The sequence below is a fragment of the Cetorhinus maximus genome, chromosome 3, assembly GCF_964194155.1.
Source record: "Cetorhinus maximus chromosome 3, sCetMax3.hap1.1, whole genome shotgun sequence".
NCBI lineage: Eukaryota > Metazoa > Chordata > Chondrichthyes > Lamniformes > Cetorhinidae > Cetorhinus > Cetorhinus maximus.
In genome coordinates, this window is record NC_135881.1 from 59271869 (window position 1) to 59292208 (window position 20340).

At 44.5% G+C, this 20340-nt stretch overlaps 1 protein-coding gene across 2 annotated transcripts in view; it reads left to right on the forward strand.

The window, feature by feature from the left end:
- Positions 1-20340, forward strand: part of LOC144678667 (mitochondrial glutathione transporter SLC25A40-like) — a 61672-nt gene that overhangs the window by 7646 nt on the left and 33686 nt on the right. For both annotated transcript variants that reach the window (XM_078538441.1, XM_078538442.1), the window contains 3 exons: positions 587-646; positions 5459-5565; positions 18080-18147. In XM_078538441.1, coding sequence (XP_078394567.1) covers positions 587-646; positions 5459-5565; positions 18080-18147 — 235 coding nt within the window. The remainder of the gene's footprint in view (positions 1-586; positions 647-5458; positions 5566-18079; positions 18148-20340) is intronic.

Sequence of the window (20340 nt, forward strand, 5' to 3'; positions counted from 1 at the left end):
AAATTTACTGCTGAAACCAATTTAGGGAAAGGTAGATTATAACAAATATATTATGAATGTTTGCAAATGATGTACATTTTCAAAGTTTGTTGAAAGCCTTTTCCACTTTCAAGACAACTTCCAGCGTGTATTCTTTTTGGATAAAAGCTTGGAAGATGTGCTCTTATAGTCATAGCAAATTGTCAGTGGTCCCTTTGTTCCTCATAAACTTTGTTTGGCTTGAATTGAAGATGTCGCTCTCCTTAAGCTGATGTAAGACACAGTATGTGATAACTCTCTCAACAGTATTTCTTTTTCCAAATCACAGACTGCAGTTTTTAGAAATTGTTTTTAATGTCAAAGTAATATATATAATACATTTTTTTATATATATATATTTCTTAATGGTATTGTGTAAGCAGGATTCACTGCCAAATAATCGGTTCAATTTAGCTATTTTTCTACCTTGTTTAAGTGCAATGTGTAATTGGGACTGTTGAGAATCAGGTCATAACTTTGTATGTAATGCTGTGCTCGATATCTGTCGAGAATGGACCATAATTTTGAACATTACCAAAACAGTCTTTTTAAAATACTTTCTTTTCAGTTACTCCATTTGATGTTATAAAAATACGGCTGCAAGCACAGAGAACTCCATTTCATAAAGGTAACTGCAAAAATAAGTACAAGCAAAAATATTTAACAGAAACGTAGAAAATAGGAGCAGGAGTAGGCCATTCAGCCCTTCGAGCCTGCTCCACCATTCATTAGGATCATGGCTGATCATCCAACTCAATAGCCTATTCTCACTTTCCCGCCATATCCTTTGATCCCTTTTGCCCCAAGAGCTATATCTAACTCCTTCTTGAAAACACAATGTTTTGGCCTCAACTACTTTCAGTGGTAGCGAATTCCACAGGCTCACCACTCTCTGGGTGAAGAAATTTCTCCTCATCTCAGTCCTAAATGGTCTACCCCATATCCTCAGACTGTGACCCCTGGTTCTGGATCCCCCCCACCATCAGGAACATTTTTCCTGCATCTACCCTGTCTAGTCCCGTTAGAATTTTATAGGTTTCTATGAGAGCCCCCCGCCCCCCTCATTCCTTCTGAATTCCGGCGAATATAATCCTAACCGACTCAATCTCTCCTCATATGTCATTCCCGCCATCCCAGGAATCAGTCGGGTAAACCTTCGCTGCACTCCCTCTATAGCAAGAACATCCTTCCTCAGATAAGGAGACCAAAACTGCATACAATATTCCAGGTATGGTCTCACCTAGGCCCTGTATAATTGCAGCAAGACATCCCTGCTCCTGTACTCGAATCCGCTCACTATGAGGGCCAATATACCATTTGCCTTCTTTACCGCCTGCTGCACCTGCATGCTTACCTTCAGAGAATGGTGTACGAGGACACCCAGGTCTCATTGCACATTCCCCCCTCTCAATTTATAGCCATTCAGATAATAATCTGCCTTCCTGTTTTTGCTATCAAAGTGGATAACCTCACATTTATCCACATTATATGCATCTGCCATGCATTTGCCCACTCACTCAGCTTGTCCAAATTACACTGAAGCAACTCTGCATCCTCCTCACGCCTCACCCTCCCAACCAGCTTTGTGTCATCTACAAATGTGGAGATATTACATTTAGTTCCCTCATCTAAATCATTAATATATATTGTGAATAGCTGAGGTCCCAGCACCAATCCCTGCAGTACCCCACTAGTTACTGCCTGCCATTCGGAAAAAAGACCCATTTATTCCTACTCTTTGTTTCCTGTCTGCCAACCAGTTTTCTATCCATCTCAGTACACTACCCCCAATCCCATATGCTTTAATTTTACACGCTAATCTCTTATGCGGAACTTTGTTGAAAGCCTTCTGAAAGTCCAAATAAACCACATCCACTGGCTCCCCCTCATCAACATACTAGTTACATCATCGAAAAATTCCAGTAGATTTGTCAAGCATGATTCCCCTTTTGTAAATCCATGCTGACTTGTCCGATTCTGCCACTGTTTTCCAAGTGCTCAGCTATTAAGTCTTTTATAATGGACTCTAGAATTTTCCCCACTACCGACGTCAGGCTGACTGGTCTATAATTCCCTGTTTTCTCTCTACCTCCCTTTTCAAATAATGGGGTTACATTAGCTATCCTCCAATCTGTAGGAACTGTTCCAGAGTCTATAGACTCTCGGAAGATGACCAACAATGCATCCACCATTTCTAAGGCCACTTCCTTAAGTACTCTGGGGATTTATTGGCCTTCAATCCCATCAATTTCCCCAACACCATTTCCCTACTAATACTGATTTCTTTCTGTTCCTCCCTCTCACTAAACCCTGTGTTCCCCAACATTTCTGGTATGTTATTTGTGAAGGCAGAACCAAAGTATATATTTAGTTGGACAGCCATTTCTTTGTTCCCCATTATAAATTCTGATCGTAAGGGACCAACATTTGTCTTTACATACCTATAGAAACTTTTACAGTCAGTTTTTATGTTCCCCGCAAGCTTACTCTCGTACTCTCTTTTTTCCCCTTCTTAGTCAATCCCTTGGTCCTCCTTTGCTGAATTCTAAACTGCTCCCAATCCTCAGGTCTGTTGTTTTTTCTGGCCAATTTGTATGCCTCTTCCTTGGATCTAATACTATCTCTAATTTCCCTTGTAAGCCATGGTTTGGCCACCTTTCCTGTTTTACTTTTGCGCCAGACAGGAATAAACAATTATTGCAGTTCACCCATGCGCTCTTTGAATGTTTGCCATTGCTTATCCACAATCATCCCTTTAAGTAACGTTTCCCAATCCATCATAGCCAACTCGCGCCTCATACCAAGGTAGTTTCCTTTATTAAGATTCGGGACCCTAGTCTCAGAATCAACTATCAAATTATGGTCGCTCATCCCCAAGGGGCCTCGGACAACTAGATTGCCAATTATTCCTTTCTCATTCCACAATACCCAGTCTCGGATGGCCTGTTCTGTAGTTGGTTCCTCAACGTATTGGTCCAGAAAACCATCCTATATGCACTCCAGGAATTCCTCCTGTACGGTATTGTTACTAATTTGATTTGCCCAATCTATATGCAGATTAAAGTCACCCATAATTACAGATGTTCCTTTGTTACATGCATCTTAATTTCCTGTCTAAAGCCACTCCCAACATCACCACTGCAGTTTGGAGATACAATCTCCACTAACGTTTTTTGCCCCTAAGTGTTTCTCAGCTCTACCCATACAGATTCTACATCGTCGGAGCTGATATCTTTCCTCACTATTGCGTTAATTTCCTCTTTAACCAGCAATGCAACTCCACCGCCTTTTCCTTTTTGTCTGTCCTTCCTAAATACTGAATACCCCTGGATGTTCAGTCCCCATCCCTGGTCACCCTGCAGCCATGTCTCCGTAATCCCGACTACATCATACCTGTTTACATCTATTTGCGTGGTTAATTCATCCACTTTATTGTGAATGCTCCTCACGTTAAGGCACAAAGCCTTAAGGCTTGTCTTTTTAACATTACTTGTCCTGTTCCCACTATTTTTCACTGAGGCCCTGTTTGATTCTTGCCCTTGATTTCTTTGCCTATCACTTATTCCCCTTTCTGTCTTTTGTTCTTGTCCTTGATTCCCCCTCCTCTGACTCCTTGCATAGGTTCTCATCCCCCTGCCATTTTAGTTTAAACCCTCCCCAACCACTCTAGCAAATATTCCCCCTAGGACATCAGTCCCGGTCCTGCCCAGGTGTAACCCGTCCAGTTTGTACTGGTCCCACCTGCCCCAGAACCGGTCCCAATGTCCCAGGAATCCGAAACCCTCCCCCTCACATCATCTCTTAGCACTTGGCACTGGTAGTAATCCTGAGATCACTAGCTTTGAGGTCCAATTTTCAACTTGCTTCCTAACTCTCTACTACTCTGCTTTTAGGACCTCATCTCTTTTTTTACCGATGTCGTTTGTACCAATGTGTACCACGACCATTGGCTGTTCACCCTCCCCCTTCAGAATGTCCTGTAGCCGCTCTGAGACATCCTTGACCCTAGCACCAGGGAGGCAACATACCACCCTGGAGTCTTGTTTGCGGCCACAGAAATGCCTATCTATTCCCCTTGCAATTGAATCCCCTATAACTATTGCATTCCGACACTTTTTACTCCTCCCCTGTGCAGCAGAGCCAACCGTGGTGCAACGAATTTGGCTGCTGCTGCTTTCCCCTGAGAGGCCATTCCCCTCAGCAGTATCTAAAGCGGTATATCTGTTTTGCAGGGGAATAGCCACAGGAGATTCCTGCACCGCTTGTCTAGTCCTCTTGCTCTGCCTGGTGGTCACCCATTCCCTTCCTGCCTGTGGACTCTTAGCCTGCAGTGTGACCACCTCTCTGTACATGCTATCCATGATACTCTCCACCTCGCGTATGCGCCACAGTGTCCCCAGCCGCCGCTCCAGCTCCAAAACCTGGGCTTCCAGGAGCTGCAGCTGGAGACACTTTCCGCGCACATGCTGGCCCCTGGGCACTGGAAATGTTCCCGGCTTCCTACATGGAGCAGGAGGAGCACACCATGGCTTTGAGCTCTCCTGCCATGACTTACCCCTTTAAATTAAGTTAAATTAAACCTTTTGGAAGATACTTAATATCAAATAATATCAATTACTCTAGGGCCCTTCTTCCCTGCTCCTTGTTGTTACAGAATATAGCCCTTACAAATGATGAACCACAAAACAAGATCTTAAAAACTAAGCAATAAAAGTAGTAAATACTTACCCGACCATACTCATGGCACTCAACGGATCACCTCGTTCCCTCCTCACCAACTCCCTCAGTCACCAAACTCCAACTTAAGCACTCTACTGCAGCTCAAAGTCTGCACTGTAAGATGGCCTGTTTTTATACTCTCTGAACCTAGCCTTTGAAAACCTGTTTAAGCCAGTTATCTAATTAACTAGTTGTAGCTGCAAGCAGAGCCTGTATAAACCCTGTTTTAAAGATGGCCTAAAACTCACCACCTTCCAACCCAAACAGCAACTTTTAGTTAATTACTAAATTAAAGAAAAACTAGACTTTAGATAGAAATTAACCCTTAAATTTCCTCAGTCAGCAAACTCCAACTTAAGCACTCTACTGCAGCCTCAAGCAGCGCTCCAGTGCAGACAAACTAGAGTAACAGCTTTCCATGTCTCAGGTACTGTTTATCTACCAAAATAATTGCCAAGACTGCTACAAGTAGTTTAAAACTATAGCGTTTACAGTTGTGTCTAGCAATTTAACACGTATGCCAGTAAAATAGGTAGAAGTGAATTTCACCCATCTTTTTGGTTATCGATCTATTATAATTGTTGCAAAATTGATTTTTTTTCTGTGTTACTAGTGTTTCTCAGCCTTGTATTTTTTATGTTGTATTGTACATCAACCTTTTGTATATGGCAGTAATATGTACACTTGTCCTTATTTTCAGTATATATATTTTTAATCATAGGAAAATGCTTCCTGTACTGCAATGGCCTGATGGACCATTTATGTGTCTGTGAGAATGGAAATAACACTGCTTGGTATAAAGCACCAGGGCACTTCAGAGGAACATTGGTAAGCGTACTAGTTTCTTTATGGAATGCATTCCCAAGCGAGATTCAAATACTCATGAGAAAATATTCTTCTAAAGAAATTTTATGTAATGTCTCCATTTGCTAACCATTATAATGCAAGTTCAACATATCTTGCAAATACAGGAATAATTCTGCATGGATAATTAGAGACAGTAATTTTATAGGTGCTTGTACAAATGTTATCTGCTTTCTCAGAAGCTGTATATAGTTGTTAGGGTCACTAGTAGGTATGGCAAATGATCAATCCAGGTCTTTTATTAAAGCAAACTAATGCAGATGCTGGAAATCTGAAATAAAAACAGATAATGCTGGAGATGTTCCGCAGGTCATTTGTCATGGGAATTGCAATGTTAGAATGTCAAGATTTACTTGTCCCAATTGTCCTGTCACATCACCAGGTGATAGTGTAGAACTTCCCAATCCCTTTGTACTGCTTCGTCTGTGTTGCTCCTTCCACATCTCCAAACATGAGTTTCCCTGTCTTCTCCCAATGGTCTTGGATTTATTTTCCATGTCTAGAAGTCTATTGTCTTTTTACCTAGGTCTAGAGGCATGATCCCTCTACCAGTTCCTACAGCTGCTTAGGTTAATGGCCGTCTTTCTCCATGGCTTCTGGATCCCTTTCACTTCTTCCCAAGGCCTTCAGCCATTGCCTATGTCCCAGTCCATGTTCTTACCTGATCTCCCTGTGGCCTCCAGTGACCCTTATCCTTTGCTTATCATCTAACCCCCCACCCCATTCCCCACAAACCTTTCTAGATCGTGCCCATTCCCATCCAGGGCTGATATCGTTGTTTCTGTACCACTCACTGGCCCAACCCACTTCCTGGCATTTTGTGCCTCCTGCTGTCCTGGATGTTGTTTTCTAGTTCCTAGTTCCTCTTCATAGATTTCTGGGTCCAGCAAGCTGATTTTAAAGCTGCTTTTAATTTTCCTGCCTCCATTGTTGCCTGCTTCACCCCCTCTGCCCCTCCCACAAACCACAGTTGGTACCCAGCTATGGCCACTGCTAAAATTTGGCCCGCTCTACTGCCTGGTTCATCTGGTACTAATGTTCCATTTAAAAGTATATCCTATTCAGAAGTTGTCTAAAAATCTTCCATCAGGCAATGGCTCCTGATTTACATTTTCTTGATAAATTGCTGATAACATTACCAAGTAATGAATGCCTTCGACAAAAGCTCTAACCATACGGACCTATAATGGCACCACCACCAAGTTCCCCACCATCAATATCTTTCATCATAATTGATCAGAAGCTATATCTGCACTCTGTAGCTTCTGTAGCTGTATCTGCACTCTGTGGCTGTGCAGCACAGAGGCAAAAGGTTTAATTCTTGAGCCTTCATAGTCTCTCCAAGGTTCAGGTCTGACATGTGATGGAGTACTTATCATTTACCTGGGTGGATGCAACAGTACTTAAAAAGCTCAATACTATCCAAAACAGGACTTGATTGATACCTCATCAGGCACACTGATTGCAGGTACTTTAACAACAAAACCCAGCTCTGCAAACTCTACCGCTAAGAAGGACGAGAAAGTAGAGTCTTCACTTCCAAATCCCATACCATCTTGAGACAGACATGCATTAATATTCTTTCATCATAGCTGAGTCTGTACCCTGGAATTCTCTGCTGAACAGAAGGACTTCCACAGGTCAAGGAAGAGGCCCACCACCACCTTATCAGTGTAACTAGAAGTGGACAATCTATGTGGCCTTCACAACATTGACCACATTCTGAGAACAAATTTAAGAGAATGTAATTTATCAGAATTTGTTTCTGAATTTAGTAACGATGTAGCAGAACTAGAGCTAGTATTCCTTTATATTGCTGAAATGAGGCATGTTGCCAAAGCTTTTTGTCTTGAACTCATCAGGACCAATGCAAGAATGCTAAATTTCACCATAATTTACACTTCAGGAGAAAAGGGTGCTGAGGTAAGTCGATTCCGATTGGCCGAGGCATTACCCTGAAGAAAGTAATGGGGAACTATAGGTTCCCCATGCTTCTGGGTAATTTTAAAAAGGTGCAAGAATGAGTCCTTGCATAGGAACGTATGTCGCTTCTGGCGAGCGTAAGTGAGCCTCATTGAGCTAGACTGATTATCTTAAATATGGCCAACCTACAATAAATTAATTGCTGCTGTTTAATTAATTCATTTCTCCAACTTCTGTGTCCAATTACCTACATTTAATTTAATTTCCTGACTGCCTTTCTGCTACCTTTCCATTCTCTCTTAAAGCAGCTTTTTAGCCACAAAGCCCTTGTATTTATTTACTTATTACACTTTCATGCCAAATTTTATAATGAATTCAGTAAATGTGTTTGTTGCTGTTGCTCTTCTATTCTGTAATAATGCTTTTATCAACCCTGCTTATCTATTTAATTAATTTTGCCTGTGTGAAGACAGTTTTGACTTTCAGAATGATTACTCGCTACATTATTCCTGACTTTAAATTGCACTGTTTCTTTCCTCATTCCTATAAACTGTAGCATCCTGCATTTACATCCTTTTTATATTCTCCTTTACTTATTCCTATTTAGTTCTCCCTTTTATTCTACTTCCCTACCCAGTAAGCATTTATTTAGTTGTTTTTACTAAAGGGTAATTAATTTTACCTAATGGGTAATTAGTTGCACCGAGCATCTATGAAAAGTCTTGCATATAGCTGCCTCACACTATCTCTTTTGCACTTTGTGAATGCCACTTCTCTTTTTGTAAAACACATCCGCTGATTAACCATGAGCAATACTATGAAAGAGTTGCAAAATAAATATATTAAAATAAAAACAAAATACTGCGGATGCTGGAAATCTTGAAACAAAAACAAAAATAGCTGGAAAAGCTCAGCAGGTCTGACAGCATCAGTGGAGAGGAATACAGAGTTAATGTTTCGAGTTTGTATGACTAAGCATACGTATAAGTTCTGATGAAGAGTCATACGGACTCGAAACGTTAACTCTGTCTTCCTCTCCACAGATGCTGTTGGACCTGCTGAGTTTTTCCAGCTATTTCTGTTTTTGTGTGTAAATATATTAAAAGTTGCTTCCTACTGTCAACGCCCGTTATTGGCCATTTAATTACTTAAACACAACTTCTATACTCTACAAAAACAAAGTGGCAGTGTGAAACACTACATGGAATTACTTGGAACATACAACACAGAAACAGGCCATTTGGCCCAACTATTGAATGCTGTCATTTATGCTACACTTGAGCCTCCTCCCATCCTTCCTCAGTTAAGTCTATTAACTTCTCCCTCATATGCTTATCTAGCTTTCCCCTGCATCTATGCAAGTTGCTTTAACTACTCCCTCTGGTAGTGACATCTATATTTTCACCACTCTCTAGGTAAAGAAGTTTCTTCTGAATTCCCTATTTTGATTTTTTTGTTGTTGACTATTTTACATTGATGCCCTCTAGGTTTGTTCTTCGCTATAAGTGGAAACACTGGGTGGTATTTAATGGAGGCACTGGGAGTCTCACCTGCCAGCTGGAGAGCCTCATGTCGCCTCTTTTAGGAAAGGCCCGCCGTATTAAGTGTCGTTTAGGCACTTAACTGGACAGCGGTGAGCCTTCCCCAGGATCAAGGATCCTGGGAGGAAGTTCTACCCGCTGAGAGCGGCACCACTGGGGAGGCAGTGGCTGTTGCTGGTGTGACATATATCTGAGATCTGGTATTGTCGCTGGATCCCAAGCTACTGGTGAGTGATGGCAGCAGGGAGGTCACAGGGTGGGGGTTACAGGGCAGGGAAGACAGCAGCAAGGGCAGAGAATGATTCTCAGTGGGCCCCTCCTTCCCAATGCAGGGTCTCTCGATCAGGCACTGAGTGCTTTTGAACGAGGGACCCCCACCCAGAATCCCTCCCCCAACCCCGCCACCCACCCAGGAGCCTGCAACCTCGCATGGGTTTGCTTGTCATGTTCCCTGCATGGCAAATCCCCCTGACCATCACTGGGTTAATACCAGCAGCAGCGAGATGAGGCCATTAAGTGAGCATTAATTGCCCACTTAAGGGCTTCAATTGGCAGCGGGCCGGGAAGGCCGTCCAGGAACCTTCCCACCATGGATTCAATCAGGATAGAGATTGGAAGGAAGCGGGGTCCCCACCCTTCACCCTTCCACCTGATTAAATGCACCCCCCGCCAGCCACTAAACTCACCATAGGGAAGTGTATCAAATTCTGCTAACTCTCTTTTTGTGTCTGTTCTATCAAACTCTTTCATAATGTTAAAGACCACTACTTGGTCACCCTTCAGCCTTCTCTTCTGTTCATCCTTACTTGATTGCATTCACAAAATGTTATACCTCACAGAATTGTTACAGCACAGAGGAGGCCATTCGGCCTACTATGTCTGCACCAGTTCTCCGTATGAACAATTTACCTATGCCATTCCCCTACCGACTCCCCGTAGCGCTCTATTCTGACTTTTCAGATAATAATTCAATTCCCTCTTGTATGCCTCAATTGGACCTGCTTCCATTACACTCAGGCAGCGCATTCCAGATCTTAACCACTACCTGCATGAAAAAGTTTACCTTCCTGTCTCCATTGCTTCTTTTGCCAATTACCTCAAATCTATGCCTTCTTGTTCTCGATCCTTCCACCAACGGGAACAGTCTTTTCCTTTCTGGACCCCTCATGATTTTGAATATCTCTATCAAATCTCCTTTCAACCTTTTCCAAGCAAAAGAGTCCCAGCTTCTCCAATCTATCTACATAACGGAAGTTCCTCATCCCTGGAACAATTCTCATGAATCTTTTCTACACTCTCTCTGATGCCGTCACGTCTTCCCTAAAATTTGATGTCCTGGGTGCAACACTGCAGTTAAAGCTGAACTAGTGTTTTATACAAGTTTAACATAACCTCCATGCCCTTGTACTCTTATGCCCTTATTAATACAATCTAGGACACTGCACTTTATTAACCATGCTCTCAACCTGTCCTGCCACCTTTAATGACTTTTATGCACATACACACCAAGGTCCCTCTGCTCCTGCACTCAGTTTAGAACTTATTTTATTTTATAATGTCTCTGTGTTCTTCCTACCAAAATTAATTACTTCCCTGCATTAGATTTCATCTGCCACTTGTTCATCCATTCCACCAACTTAATTATACCCTCCGTGGTTCACAGTGCTTCTTGAAATTGTACCCTGTACACCAAGGTCTAGGTCATTAATATATATCAGGAAGAGCAAGGGTCCCAACACCAACCCCTGGGGATTTCTTTTACAAACCTTCCTCCAATCCAAAAATCATCCATTAACTACTATTCTTTGTTTCCTGTCACTCAACCAATTTTGTATCCATGTTGCTACTTTCCCTTATATTCCATTTTGCTCACAAGTCTGTTGTACGGCACTGTGTCCAATGCTTTTTGGAAGGCCATATACACCATGGCAACAGCATTACCCTCATCAACCCTCTCTGTTACCTCTTCAAAAAACTCCAAGTTAGTTAAACACGATCTACACTTATCAAATCCATGTTGGCTTTCCTTAACTAACCTGCATTTGCCCAAGTGAGTATTAATTTTGTCCTGTACTGTTGATTCTAGAAGCTTCCCTGCCACCAAAGTTAAACTGACTGTCGTGTAGTTGCTGGGCTTATTTTTACAATCTTTTTGAACAACAGTGTGACATTTGCAAATCTCCAGTTCTCTGGCACCAGTGCTGAGTCAAATGAAGACTGGAAAAACTATGGCCAGTGTCTCTGCAGATTGCACTCTCTCACTTCCCCCATTATCGTTGGATGAATCTGATACAGTCCTGGTGCCTTATCAACTTTTAAGCACAGACATCCTATCCAATACCACCTCCTTATCAATTTTAAACCCGTCTAGTGTCTAAAATACCTCTTCTTTCACCATGACCTGGAGAGCATCTTCTTCCTTAGTAAAGATAGATGCAAAGTATTCATTTCATCTATGCCCCCTGCCTCCTTGCGTAAATCCATTTTTTGGTCCCTAATCTGTCCTACTCCTTTTCACACCTTTTTATTATTTATATGCCTATAGAAGACTTTGGGGATTCCCTTTATAATTTAGCTGCCAGTCTCTTTTCATACTCTCTTTTTGCTTCTCTTATTTGCTCTTTCGCTTCCCTACTGAATCTTCTAAATTCAGCCTGGTTCTTGGTTGTACAATCCACCTGACATCTACCATAGGTACACTTATTCTACTTCAGCATAATCTCTTATCTCTTTTGTCATCCTTGGAGCTCTGTATTTGTTTCCCCTACCTTTCCCATTTGTGGGAATATTCCTTGACTGTGTTCAAACTAGCTTTTCATTAATTGTAGCCTATTGTTCAGTTACTGTTTTACCTGCCGTCATTTGATTCCAATTTACCTGGGCGGAATTTTCTGAGCCTGCTGGTAGCGAGCGAGATAGGTGCCGTGCGCGGAAAATATGGCGCAACCTGCTTCACGACAGCATGAAGGCAGGTCGCAATCGTCCACTCAGCCCACCATCGGCGGGCCATCTTTCCTGTCGGCGGGGAGCTAATTGCAATCCATCAGCATATAACTAAAAGGCCATCCCGCCAAGCTCTTGGAACACCGCCATATCGTCCATCCACATCGGCGGGAAAGCACGGCGACATGTTTCACAATAGTACGCAGGCGATGTGCACTTGGCGGCCTTCATTTTGGGGGAACTGAGGTGAGTGAGCAGCAGCATTCTCTACAGCTTACCTGTTATTTACAGGCCTCAGGTGAGCCAGGGTGGTGGAGGAGGAACTGATGCCTAGTTCTGGAGGCGACTGTTGGGGTGGGGTAGGGTGGGGGATGTCTGGGGGCAAGTGCTGACCAGCCTCGGAGGCAACTGCTGGGCGGGGGTGGGGGGCAGTGTCTTGGGGTGCAAGTGCTAGCAAGCCTAGGAGGCGACTGTTGTCGGTGGGGGAGGGGCAAGTGGTCAAGTGCTGCCCTGGCGCTGTATCCCACACACGGACAATCGGGGTGGGGGGGTGCAGGGAAGCGAGGAAAGTGGCCACTCAATAGGGACACCTGTATAAACTGACCATGCCTCTGCAACTGAGACAGATCAGGCCCAGCCACAGTGATAGGATTGGGGTCAGGCTCTTAGCCTGCCCGCCCATGCAAGCAACGCGGAGGCAGCAAAGGGCTGTCAAGAGCTCCATACCTTACCTCCCTCTCCCCCCACCGTCCCAGCACAGACTTTGAATCCACCACCATTCTATTGGACCGCGGAGAAGTTGGGCTGCACACATTGTACAATCTTCGCCAACGCTGGCCATGTAGCAGTCACTGCTGGAGGCGCTCACAGCCCCTTGCAATCTCAGCATCCTGGTTTGGACCAGTGTCCCCCATGTCACAGGTTGACAGGGCAGCCATGCAGCTCATTCATCTCTGGCCATCCGAGGGTGACCAGCACTCTCCGGGAAGCATTAAGGGGCAGTCACACAGAAAAGTGCTATGTACAGCCATCATAACCATATCTCTCTCTCTTTCATGCTGCAGGAGGACCACGTCAGGATCATGGATCCTGGTGACCTTGCTGTATGCCTGATGGCCTACAGAGACTGTAGAAGATGGAGGAGAGTGCGAATGAGGTGCATAGCCACACAAAGGCAGGAGCAGCAACCTCATGAAGAAGGGGCAGCAGGGGCTCCCGCACACGCTGCCCAGAAGCGATGTGAGCCGTGGCTGGTCAGCACCTAGCGACACCCAGGGTCTACAGACGCCACCTACCATTCCTGCAGATGACTGAGAACCAGCGTTGCCGATGATTGCGCATGTCTAAGGACCTGATGGCTCACATCTGCCACTTACTGCAGGATTTGGTGACATGGGGGGCATCCAGTGCCAGTGGCTGTGAAAGTAACCGCAGTGCTCAATTTCTATGCCAGTGGCTCCTTTCAGGTCTCCACAGGTGACCTCTGTGGGATTTCACAATCCACCACCCACAAATGCATCCAGGAGGTCACAGATGCCATCTTCTCCATGGCACACAATTTTGAGCATTTTGCACAGGACTGGGACAGCCAGGTTGCAAGGGCTATTGGATTCGCCCTGATCTCAGGATTCCCACAGGTGCAGGGTGCGATTGACTGCACTCATGTGGCGCTCAGGTCTCCATTGCTACACTCGGTGGAATTCATCAACTGCAAGGGCTTCCACTCACTGAACGTGTAGCTGGTACACATCCTGCAGGTGTGCGCACGGTTTCCAGGGAGTGTGCACGACGCCTACATCCTGAGTCGCTCGCAGATCCTTGCAGTCTTCCAGGGTCCACAGAGGCTGCAGGGTTGGCTCCTTGGGAACAAGGGCCATAGCTGATGACACCCATGCAGCGGCCTCAGACTGCAGCAGAGCAATGCTATAATGAGGCTCATGCAGCAGCTCGCAACTTGGTGGAGCAGACCATCAGGATGCTGAAGATGCAACTCCGGTGCCTGGACCAGCCTGGTGGAGCCATGCAATACAGTCTGCAGAGGGTATCACGCATCGTCGTCGTCATCTGCTGCTCCCTTTACCAGGTTGTAACAGGGAGAGAAGCTGGCTGAGCTGAAGATGGGGGAAATGCACATCTCCGATGGGGATGAGGCCGAAGGAGCCTTCGGTGGTGACGATGACGGGGATGAGGCTCTCACGCTGCCTAGATGAAGCAGTGTGCTCGGGAAGCCCTCATAGCTGCCAGATTTGTGGAGGATGATGACATGCAGTGACGTGTCCCCATAGATCCTCACATCGCAGTTGTGAATGTTTGGCTTATGGCAGCGCCAGTAGCCTCTGTGAGATTGCTCCTGTCATGGAGGTGCAGTGGAGGCCCTAATAATCGCTCGATCGCAGGAGGATGATGACAACATGCAGTGAGCACACTCCATAGATCTTCACATAGCCTCTGAGAGACTCCTGTCTGGCCAAGTGCAGCTCGCTTGTGCTCCATGATCAGGGCCATCTCAGAGACACAGCCGTGAAACTTTATACACACCTGATGCTGTGTCCGCCTTCAGCACCTCAGCCCTTCAGGAGCTGGTGCACAGCATCACTGGTCACAGATGCTGGTGTGATTAAAGATGCTGAGAACACAGAGAGAATGAAAGAACTCTGGCACCTGCCCACTACTTTCTGGCAGCAGTGATCAGCACCGCCAAGGTGCAGGCATCAGTAATGTTTCCAGGGAGTGTGAGGCTGGACCATCACTGTGCAGCCTTAAGACCACAGAGATTAGGGAAGAGGCCTTGGATTGAGACACCTACCATTTATCTTGTGCAGAAAGGTTTCATGTCTTAGCGACAAGAAAACTGCCCATCAGAACAAGGAGCCACAGGCAGGGTGAAATTCTTAGGAGTTTATTGACAATAGTCAACAGTGTGTACAATTGATCAGCACCCGTGCCCAGGCTTGCAACTACTTTTACCTAATTTTCCTAACCCTGCTGCCACATCATGGTGCTCCCCGGGCATCCACAGCAGAGATGGAGGCAGCCTGCTGACTGTGATGCCCTGTCTGTGATAACTTTGGAGGGCTGAGACTTGGAGGGCCCCGGCCTGCTTTCAGGGCCCTGCTGTGTGGCAGTGGCTCCCTCCTTGGCCTCTGAAATTGGAACTGCGGAGGTCACAGGAAGATGGGATTCGGATGGGCCGGTCACTCCCAGAGTCACCTGGGTGGATGGCCCCGGAGCGTGCACCTGCTAATCTTCCTCTCTGTGGGTGCCCAAGGGCCCCTCGCTGACTCCGTGAGCGGAAGGGATAGCTGGAGTGAGATCGAGGTGCCCAACACCCCTCTCGTGTACACACTGTTGGAGGCCAGCTATGGCACCAGCGATGGAGTCAAACCCGCACAGCAGTGCAGGAGTGATATCCTGGACCAGGGTCTCCATGGCAGCCGCCATCCTGCCAGTGTTGACCTCGGTGCATTGCAATGCCAGTGCTATCACCTCATCCTGAAGGCAGACAGACTCCTCCATTGCCTTGCAATCTGAGGAGTGCAGCGGACATCCCTTGATGTTGTTCCCTAGCTTGCCTTTGCAGCTCCAGCAACTATGACATGACCAAGTCCAGAGGCTTGTCATTTGACTCAGAATCCGCAATGTTCTGGCCTCCAGCAACCCTCCGTGTGCCGGGGACCTGGGAAGTCCCTGCCTCCGGCTGCTGTGGATCAGAAAGTGTGATCTGCTCACCAGATTTTGATCCCAAGGCTATTCTAAAACTAGGTCCCACCGAGATGTGTGTCTCTGCGCTGGTGGAGGATGTGGGTGAGCGCTGTGACAGGACTTCAGGGAGCGTGCCTTCAGATTCCTCTTTAGAGGTTGATTGGATGCCCTGGGTCATGGACTCAGTCGGCTGTTTGGCAGGTGTGCCTGCGAAAGCAAGGGAAGATAAAATTAGTGCATGGCAGTGGCCTGTGAAAGAGGATACATCACTCACAGCATGGTTGCCTAATGGATGTTGCACTGCTGGATCCTCGCTTGGTAGAGCAGCACCGACCTCACCATCAGCACAGGACCAGTCCCGGTCATCGCTGGCCAGCTGGATGGCTTTGGTTTTGAATTTTGTCAGAACTTTGATCTCCAGCATCCCTCAACCTGTCTGGGTCCTTTCCCTCCTGTTGTGTGCCAGTTTGCCCTGCATGGATAGAGTGTATCAGGTCGCCTGCCAGGCCAGATGATGAGTATGCCTGGCCTGTGTGGGTGATGAGTGGTCCCATGGACGGGACGAGGACAATGACATTGTGTGTGAAGAGTGAATGGTGATGTCCCTTGCACTGGCACTGAGTGAGGACCCTGTGGATGTGTGATGAGTTTGTGAGTGTGAGAGTTGGGAGTGATGAAAAGAGTGACTGACCGTGGCGGAACGGAGGAGATCATTTTGCGGCACTGGGTGGCTGTCCTCCTCTGCAGGGCGTTTGCACTGACCACCACCGCCTTCCAAGACAGGTTGGTGACTTTGCCCATCCTGCAGCCAGAACAGGGGTGGAGCACATCCCGGCGAGTCTCCAAGGCATCCAGCAGTCGCTCAAGGGACCTGTCGTTGAAGCGTAGTCCTTTTTTCCTTGGCTGGCCATGTCTCCCAGGCAGCGGTGGCGAACTGGTGGCAATGAACGCTTTGCTGGCGGCTGCTTTTTAAAGATGCAACAGCGGGATGATGGATGGGGGAATGATAGCCCGCTCGCTGTAGAAACGCCGTGTTTCGCTGGAGTGAGTAAATAATGAGGCAGGCTCAGGACGATATGGCGTGAAAACCCACCATTTTCGTCGGCTCCGTTTTACCCGCCCGCTACCACATTTAGTGCAATTCTGGGAAAATTCTGCCCTTTCTTATCTTATTGAAGTTGACTTTTCCACAGTTAATTATTCTTACTTTGGATTGTTCTTTGCCCTTTTCCATAGTCAACCTAAACCTCTAGGTTGTTTGTGTACAAATACCCTATATGAATTATACAAAATACTTCATACAAAAATATATATTAATATAAATTATGATGGCCCATAATTTGCTGTCAAAGTAACAGTGAGGCTAATGGCACTTTCCATTATTTATGCACAAATGCTACAGCAGCTTCAGGGAAGCACAGATGTGGTTAAACATGGAAATCCAAAAATTGCTGTTGGCTTCATGAATGTGGCTTCTTGCTGATTGACTCACCATTGGAAATGCTTTGAGTGGTAAGAATTTGCTGTATTTGTACAGTAGATATAAACTAAATTCGCCACACAAAGTTGTCTGTTACAGTCTAAGTACCCTTTTAATGATGTAATAAATGTTAATTATTTCCAAGTAACTTCCGTGACAGTGAAAACTAACTACCATAAGTGTGTGCCTCATTTCTTCAAGTTTTAATTGTTGTTAGAGTTAAATATGTAAAATTTAAATTTTGTTTTGACTCTTCCTTTTTGTAACTCTTTATTCTCTCAATCTAATCTTTCTTTCCCTCATTTTATTTCTCTCTTTACCTGATTTATCATTGAAATTGCCCAGTCTACTTTACACTTCCTTCTCAATCTTTATTCCGTTAATGTTACAATACTTGACTCTGATTAATTATTGAGATGCACACTTGCTTACCCTGTTCATGCAGATCCCAGATGTCGGATTCCCTCTATAAAATACTTTCAGATTGCATTCTTGGCAAAATGGCACACAATGTTAAAGAACCTAAACGTGCAAGGGCAAGTCTAACTCATGGCAGACACTGTTGATTTCTGTGCCATAGCAAATTGAGCCATTGTATCTATAATATGTGTTTGCATATGTAATCATTTATTCTCAGACTGACACTTCATGTAACACTTCATTCCATTATACTATTGATGATGCATTTCAAATGGAGCACTGATTTAGGCCTGGTAGCTACTGCATTACTTAACAACAGAACCAGATGTCCACTTTAATTTTAGTTTTTTGAATGAAAAAGCAGTCAACATGACTTACCAGATGTTGTGACAGATTTGTCTTTGAATGTGCTTTATTTTAAATCATTATTTGGCATAACGTAAGAATGTTTTCCATTTCTGTGTTCTAGGATGCATTTGTTCAAATTGTTCGTAATGAGGGACTAAAGTCACTCTGGAGTGGACTTCCTCCAACATTGTAAGGTTATTTAAATAATGCTGTCATAAGATTAGAAACTTGACCTGAAAAGTTGCATTTTTAAAAAGCAACAGAACATTTAACTGTGCTTCAGCTTTGTCATAAAAAGTCACAATTAGTCAGGAACTAAACTGCATCCTGCCTTGGAAGCTCTTGGCAGATGTTTGTTTAAAAACAAACTTTTAAAATTGCTAAAGCAAAAACAGAAAAAGCTAGAAACAGTAAGCAGTTACTGATTTACAGAAAAAGGCAACACCGCAGGTTCGAAGTTAAAATAAATTCTATCTCCAGGAGTATAGAATACAAAAGCTAAGAGGTAATGATTCCTTATACAATCTTAGTATGACTCAATTAGAGTGCTGTGTGCAGTATTGAGCTCCACACTATATAGTAAGGATATTGAGACTTTTAGAGAGGGTAATTGCAGGCTGACTAGAATTTTATCTGAGAAAATGTCAAAGTGAGAAAGATTTTTTTTAAAATGTGTCTTTATTAGACCAACCAATGCAGATTATGGGGCAATATGTTAGAAGTGATTAAAATCATGACATGGGATAGCAGACTTTCTGGTAGTTGAGGGTCAGGAACAAGAGCCCAGAGATACAAGATGAAATGTCAGAGATTTAGAATAGAAGGCAAACTTCTTTACACAGAGTTATGAGGCTGAGGAATTAATGTCCAGAGTTAATGGTTAAGGCAAAAACTCTGCCAGTATTGCAATTTAAATTGGATAGACAAATAAAGGAAAATAGGGTTGGAGGGGCTTGGGAACAGGGTGGCTAAATGTGATCAGTATTTGTCGCGGAAATCGGAGCGAACAGTCAGACCCAGGAGGTTTGTCTCGGAAGCCTTTATTAATCGTGATATCACGGAGAGCCCAGTAGCATACAAGGTAGCTAGCTGACACTCTGAGGAAACATCAGAGCGCACACGTATTTATAGTCGAAGTTGTACATATCAAAGAGCTTGAAGGTGATAAGGCTGTCTAACTTTCAATGATCAATTACATTGAGAATCATTGTCACACAATTAGTCTATTCTAAGTTTATGACTATACAGGATATTGGGGGAAGCTCACGTAGTAATAGAAGTGGGACAGAGAATGGATAACCATGCTTGACCTTATCTTTAGTGCTAGGGGGTGTACACTCTAGAGAACAGATGACCATTGCTTGATCCTGGGGGCAGACATCCCGTCTCAAGGACTCCAGGAAGCCTGCCTATGACACTCCCCTTTCTCCCCTCCTGCTCAATTAGCTGGCAGCTGCAGGTGTGCCTGCTAGAACAAAAGAGGGAACTGTGCTGTGGTATTCCACTATGGTGCTAACTGTTTAACCCTTAGTTGACCTGTAGATGTATTTTATTCTTCCACAGTATTATTTTCTTAGAGTAACCACCAACATACACTAGTTGGCCTGTACAGCCTGTCTCTGTGTTAACTTCTGTGTATAATTGGTATATTTGGAGAGATATGCTTCAAGAGGTACTCTTTATTAAAACTGAAAGATAAGCAGCATATTAATACAATCAGAAAAGTATATAGCATAATTTTAATCAAGTAAAGCATGCAGAAATAGTGAAGAAATTGAATAATAAGGAACTGAGTTCCCTGAAGAAAATATAAGAAATAAATGCAAGCATGAAAAGCCTGGGGATCAAGTATGAATTGAAATTGTCGGGGAGGAAAAACGTTAAAAATTTCAGCTTCAGGGGAATATAAAACCCGTGGTACTGGAGCGGCTGCTCTGTATACACTTGCCACAACTTCAGTGATAAGGAAATTTGAATAAAGTGCCCACGTTCTGCTGTTTATAAAGTTAAGGTCATTTAAAACTCTGCTGCCCATGTCTTAACTCACAGCAAGTCCTGTTCCCCTCTCACCCTGTGCTTGCTGAGCTACATTGGCTCCTGATCAAGCAACTTCTTGATTTTAAAATTTTCATCTGTTTTCAATTCCCTCCATGGCCTTGCTCCTCCTTATCTCTGTAATCTCCTCCATCTCCACAATGCTCCAAGATATCTGCGCTCCTCAAATTCTAGCTTATTGAGCATCTCCAATTTTAAGCACTTCACCATTGGTGGCTGTCATCAGTTGCCTAGATCATTGGCTAAAACATTGCCAGTGTTTTGAGGTGCCTGTTATAGTTTGACACTCAGTTTGAGTGGCAATTAGAGATGGGCAACAAATGTTGG